Source organism: Phoca vitulina, unplaced genomic scaffold, assembly GCF_004348235.1.
Source record: "Phoca vitulina isolate PV1807 unplaced genomic scaffold, GSC_HSeal_1.0 scaffold85, whole genome shotgun sequence".
In the NCBI taxonomy this organism is placed as follows: Eukaryota; Metazoa; Chordata; class Mammalia; order Carnivora; family Phocidae; genus Phoca; species Phoca vitulina.
This window is the reverse complement of record NW_022589788.1, coordinates 63,456-68,583: the sequence shown is the minus strand read 5'-3', so window position 1 is coordinate 68,583 and position 5,128 is coordinate 63,456. Positions and strand designations below refer to the sequence as shown.

General features: G+C 61.6%; 1 protein-coding gene across 1 annotated transcript in view; it reads left to right on the top strand.

Moving 5' to 3' along the window:
• Nucleotides 1-4,381: 4,381 nt before the first annotated feature.
• Nucleotides 4,382-5,128, top strand: part of TMEM271 (transmembrane protein 271) — a 5,788-nt gene continuing 5,041 nt past the window's right edge. Inside the window, exon 1 of the mRNA XM_032395507.1 lies at nt 4,382-5,123. Within this exon, the coding sequence (XP_032251398.1) occupies nt 4,413-5,123 (711 nt within the window). The 5' untranslated portion in view covers nt 4,382-4,412. The remainder of the gene's footprint in view (nt 5,124-5,128) is intronic.

Genomic DNA, 5,128 nt, shown 5'->3' with positions numbered 1-5,128 from the left:
TGGATTTCAAATGCTAATAAACATGTAAATATTAAAATGAAATTTAAAGCTGATAGGGAAAATATTCTTCACTTGAAGCATGATTACTGTTGTAGTCAGAAACAAACAAACAAACAACACATGACGGTTTGAGTCACCATCTCTGGGCTCTGGTTCCCTGTCTTTAGGTATCAGGTAGTGATGCATCCCGCCTGGAGGTGCTACGCTGGTCCCTGCGGAAGCGTGTGGCACCTGGTGGGCTCTGTGATGTTTAAAATCACTCCTCCTTCCCCAACAACCTGTCTGAAGTCATTGTTCACTGAGGTGTTGCTTCTTTCCAGAGTGGGTCCCCTGCCTGACCTCTGAGTGCCCCAAATCACCCCACTGTGGACCACAGCTACTCCCTCCCAGGGGGCCCCTCTGGCTATGCTGTGTGGCTGGGAGGGAAGGGGCTTCACAGTTGAGTCTGGCAGGGGTTGGGGGAAAGGCTTCCGTAAGAAAGCAACAGAATCAGTTTTCAAAATGTGCGTGGGTCATTCCAATTCATACCCCTGGTTATAGGTGTCAGAAATCACTTCAGGTGCAGAGAGGCCCTTCCCATGAGAGAGGGATGGTTATGGGGTCACCCTAAAAGGAAGCTCCGTATAATAGGGACCACAGGGGTGCCTGGGTGGCTCAGTGGGTTAAGTGCCTTCAGCTCAGGTCATTATCCCAGGGTCCTGCTCAGCAGGGAGTCTGCTTCTCCCTCTCCCTCTGCCCCTCCCTCTGCCCCTCCCCCTGCTCATGCTCCTTCTCTCAAATAAAAATAAAGTTTTAAAAAAACAATAACAGGGACCACAGACTGCTGCCCCTCCTTCCTGCAGACAGAGGGGAAAACAGGTGACTATCTGCTGAGTGCCAGGCAGCAAATAGGGGAGATTACAATGCTTGCAATGAGCACCATGATGGGGTAGGACTCTTCCACCTGTACCCCAAATGCTCCCACCAACCCCACATGCCTTCATCTCCTCAGCCCAGTCTTGGGCTGAACCCTGGGCAGTGTTCATCCAAAACACGCACCACAGCAATGCGCCTGCCCTTCTAGGGTCTCCTCATCCTCAAGATGAATTCCAAACTGGCACGGCTCAAGGCCCTTCATGACAGGTCACCTGCTCTCTGCCCCTAACTTTTCTGGAGGTCCAGGAGTTCCAAGCTCTCTCCTCAGGTCCTTGCCTTTCCTCCGGCTGCCTGCTCCCACCTCCCTCGTGGCTCCCTCCTAGAGAGCCTTCCCTTACCTCCACACAGAGGTGAATGCCTCTTCTGCCTGCTGGCCTGGCCTGTTCTCCCAGTGAGCAGAACCAAACAGATATTTAGATTCTGTCCCAGGAGAGAGTGACCCAAGGTTGGTGGCTGGTCACAGCTCATTCATTCACTCATTCACTGAATCCACACAGCCATGTCAGGACTGAATCCATCCTGATGGGGAGGAGCGGGGGGACAAGTTGGACATGGACCCTGCCTGCATTGAGCAACTAATCTGATGGGAAAGACAGACATTTAGACCACCAGGAGTTCCTACCTGTTATGGGGGCCCCTCTGCCAGGAGCTGGGGGGCAGGGAATTGGGGGACACAGGAAGGAGGGGAAGCAGGGAGGGAGGTTAGTGGGGCAGAGGGAGGTGAAGGGGTAGGGAGGCTGTGCACAGAGCCTGGGTTTGAACCCTGACTCCACAAATAACTGCCCTGTTCATGGAAAGCCTCTGTGAGAATAACAGGGCCACCCGACTCAGGGTTTGTTGCAAGGATTAAATAAGAAAACCCATGCAAAGCACTCTACAGTGTTTGGAGGACAGCAGACACTGAACAAAAGTTAGTGAGGTGAAGCTAAGATCTAAGAAATGAGAAGGCAGAATCCAGGTGAGGATGTGGCAAGGGAAACATACAGCAGAAAGAGGGAACAGCATATGCAAAGACCCCATGGCAGGAAGAGGCATGATGAGTTTAAGGAACAGAGAGGTTGTCAGGGGGATGGAAGTGTCTAGCCAAGGGTTGATGGGGGGGGCACTGAAGGAGAGAGGAGGCCAGACCTCAAAAAAATCCTAAGCCTCTGACCTTCATAGTAGTTACCACACAGCCCCCTTCCAGACCCCCCCCCCCCCCCTCCCCCCCCCCCCCCCACCGCGAGGACTCCGGGCCTCCTTCCCAGGATCGGGGCGGGCGGAGGAAGAGCCAACGTCAGTTCACTTCCGCCCCCAAAGCCTAATCAATCTGGCTGCAGCAGCACGCACGGGGAATGGAGAGACTGCTCCATCCTTCTCCACGGAGGTGGCTGCAAACCTCGTCTCCCTGGAAACCGGAATAATCATTGGAAGTAAGCTCATGGCAGCTCCGCTCACGCGCGTGGGTGCCACGATTATTATACAAGCTGATTTACACACTGTCCTTTTAAAACCTATACACCATAAATGTGAAAGAAGGCTCACTATTCCCACTTTTCTGGCAAGTCATCCTGCATGAGGAGCAGGACAGAACGAGGAGGTTCAGCTGATGTTCTAAAATCTGCACTCCCTGCTAAAAATACAGTGAAACCTGCTCCTTCTCCTCACAGCTATGGCAGTTCGAGTCAATCCCACGCAAATGTCCAGAGAGCCGCATGAAGGGCCTTCATATTACATTTACTGGGCAGATGGTTTCCGTGAAATGTGGGCGAGGGGCTCCTGCACGCGGGCTGCCTTGCGAATGTGGGTGCGGCTTTCTCCAGACGCAAGGAACCTCTGGGGGCTTGTGCCCGTACTTACCGAGCACCAGTGGACATGCACTCTGCCCAGGAAGGGGCATGAAGCTGTGAGCTCAGGGGCTGTCTCCGTAGGCCAGAACTGGCTAAGTCGGTGGCCGGAGCGGAGGTGTGCTCCAAAGCACGCTGCCTCTCCCCAGCTCTTTCCCTAGCGGCAGCGGCGCCTGCCTCTCCTGGATGCAACGCAAAGTTATTTAACGCTGCAGTTAGCCGGCAGAGTGAGTCATGGGCTGTCCAGGCCTCGCTGCGGCAGCAGCAGAGATGCTGTGGAAGGAAGCGCCGGCGCAGGCCCAGCCACTCGGTCTGGTGGGACCTCAGAGGGCCTTCCAGAGACGTCCCATCCCAGGGCTCCTTTCAGGAAGAGGATGGAGGGCCCAGAGAGACCGGGGGGAAGGTCATCTCCCTCGCCCCACACATGCCCACGCTTTCCTTCACCCACCTTGAGTTCCCGGGGTCAGAAAGAGGCGCTTTACCGCCCCCCAACCCCCCACCGTTGCCCTCAGGCCGTGAACGGCCTTCTGATGAATTAACTCACGCGTACCCGAGCCTGAGGAAAATTCCTGCATGATCCCGGAGAAGGGCTTTTTAGGCTAAAGTCCAAATGAGATTCATCCGAGGTTCTGCCTGAGGCTTCACCTCCAGCTGGGCAGCACCTCTACCCACCTCCCCACCACCCTCACGCACGAGCCGGCGATTCCCAGGCTGCGCTGGAGGGTCCCAGCACCTGGTCTCCTTCTCTCTCCTTTCCCTGGCATCCAGACACCCGCACCCACCCCCCCCCCCCCCCCCCCCCCCCCCCCCCCCCGCTCAGCACCCAGGCTCACCTCTTCCCTGGGCTCCCATCTACCCTCCCTCTCAGCACCCAAGCTCACCTCTTCCCTGGGCTCCCATCTCCCCTCCCTCTCACCCAAACCTCCTTCCCACCTGGGCTCTCCCTTCCTGCGTCCTCCTCCCTCCCCTGATTTGCAGACTGGCCCCCTGCCCTTCTCCTGCACTCAGGCTCTCCCTCATACCCCTTCAGCACCCGGCTCCCCTCTTCCCCCCTTCCCTGCACCCCAAGCTAACTTCCTCAGGCTTCCAGGCCGCTGGCAGGCCGGTGGGAGTGGAACCTGGTCCTCGGGGAAGTGCAGACCTAGGGGCACAAGAGGTGGGAGGTACTGGGGGGTGGACCCCTGGGGGGAGCCGGGGGTAGGGGAGAGAACCCTGGGGTGGGGGGTGGTGTTCCCAAAGCGGCCAGGATAGTGGGAGGAAGGCGGAGAGACGAGAGAGGGGGCACTTCTTCTTGGGGAGGCGGCAGAGGGGCGTCCTAGGGGCTGCGGGGGCTGGGGGGGGCGGGGGGGGGGGGGGGCCGGGGCCGGGCTCAGGGGGCCGCGGGGGGGGTGGGGGGAGTGGAGCGTCCAGGGAGGGGCGCCGCGGGCTGGGGAGGGGGCGCGCGCGCCCTGCGGTCCTCCGCGCCGCATCGGTTCCCGGCGCGGGGCCGCGGCGGCGGCGGGAGGCGGAGGATGCGGACTCCGGCGGCGGCGGCGCGGGCCAGGGAGGACGCGGGAGGATGAGGAGGAGGCCGGCGGTCCGGCCGCGCGGCGCCGGGAGGAGGCGCAGGCGGCGGGGGCGGCGGCGGGCGGCGGCGGGCGCGCGGGGTGCGGGCCGGCTCGGGCGCGGAGGATGAAGTGGAGCGTCCGCGGGGCCTGCGCCGCGCTCTCCTCCTGCCTCCTGCTCGCCTGCGCGCTCAGCGCCGCCGCCGTCGGCCTCAAGTGCTTCTCGCTGGGCTCGGAGCTGCGCGGGGAGCCGTTCCGGCTGGGGGCGGCCGCCGGCGCCTTCTACTCGGGGCTGCTGCTGGCCGCCGGCCTCTCGCTGCTCGGCGCCGCCCTGCTCTGCTGCGGGCCCCGGGACGCGCCCCTCGCGGGGCCGGGGCCGGGCCCGGGGCTTGGGGTCCCTGCGGCCCAGGCAGGGGCTCCAGAGGCTGCGCCGGGAGAGCCGGGGGCCGCAGCCGGGCCCTCAGGGCCGGTGAACAGCCAGAACCTGCTCCTGCTCGGCGTTCTCGTCTTCATGCTCGGGGTCCTCAGCGCCTTCGCGGGCGCCGTGATCGACGGCGACACCGTGTCCCTAGTAGAACGCAAGTACTCCCACTACTGTCTGCCTCCCCGCGCGCCGGCCGCGGCCCCCGGCCCTGCCCCTGGTCCCGCGGCCGCCGCCCCCGGCCCGGCCCCCGGCGCGCCGCGCGCCCGCAGCACCCTGGACAGCGCCACGTCCGCCAAGTGCCGCCAGCTGAAGGACTACCAGCGTGGCCTGGTGCTTTCCACCGTCTTCAACTCGCTCGAGTGCCTCCTGGGCCTGCTCAGCCTCCTGCTGGTCAAGAACTACAGGTCGTCGCAGGCTCG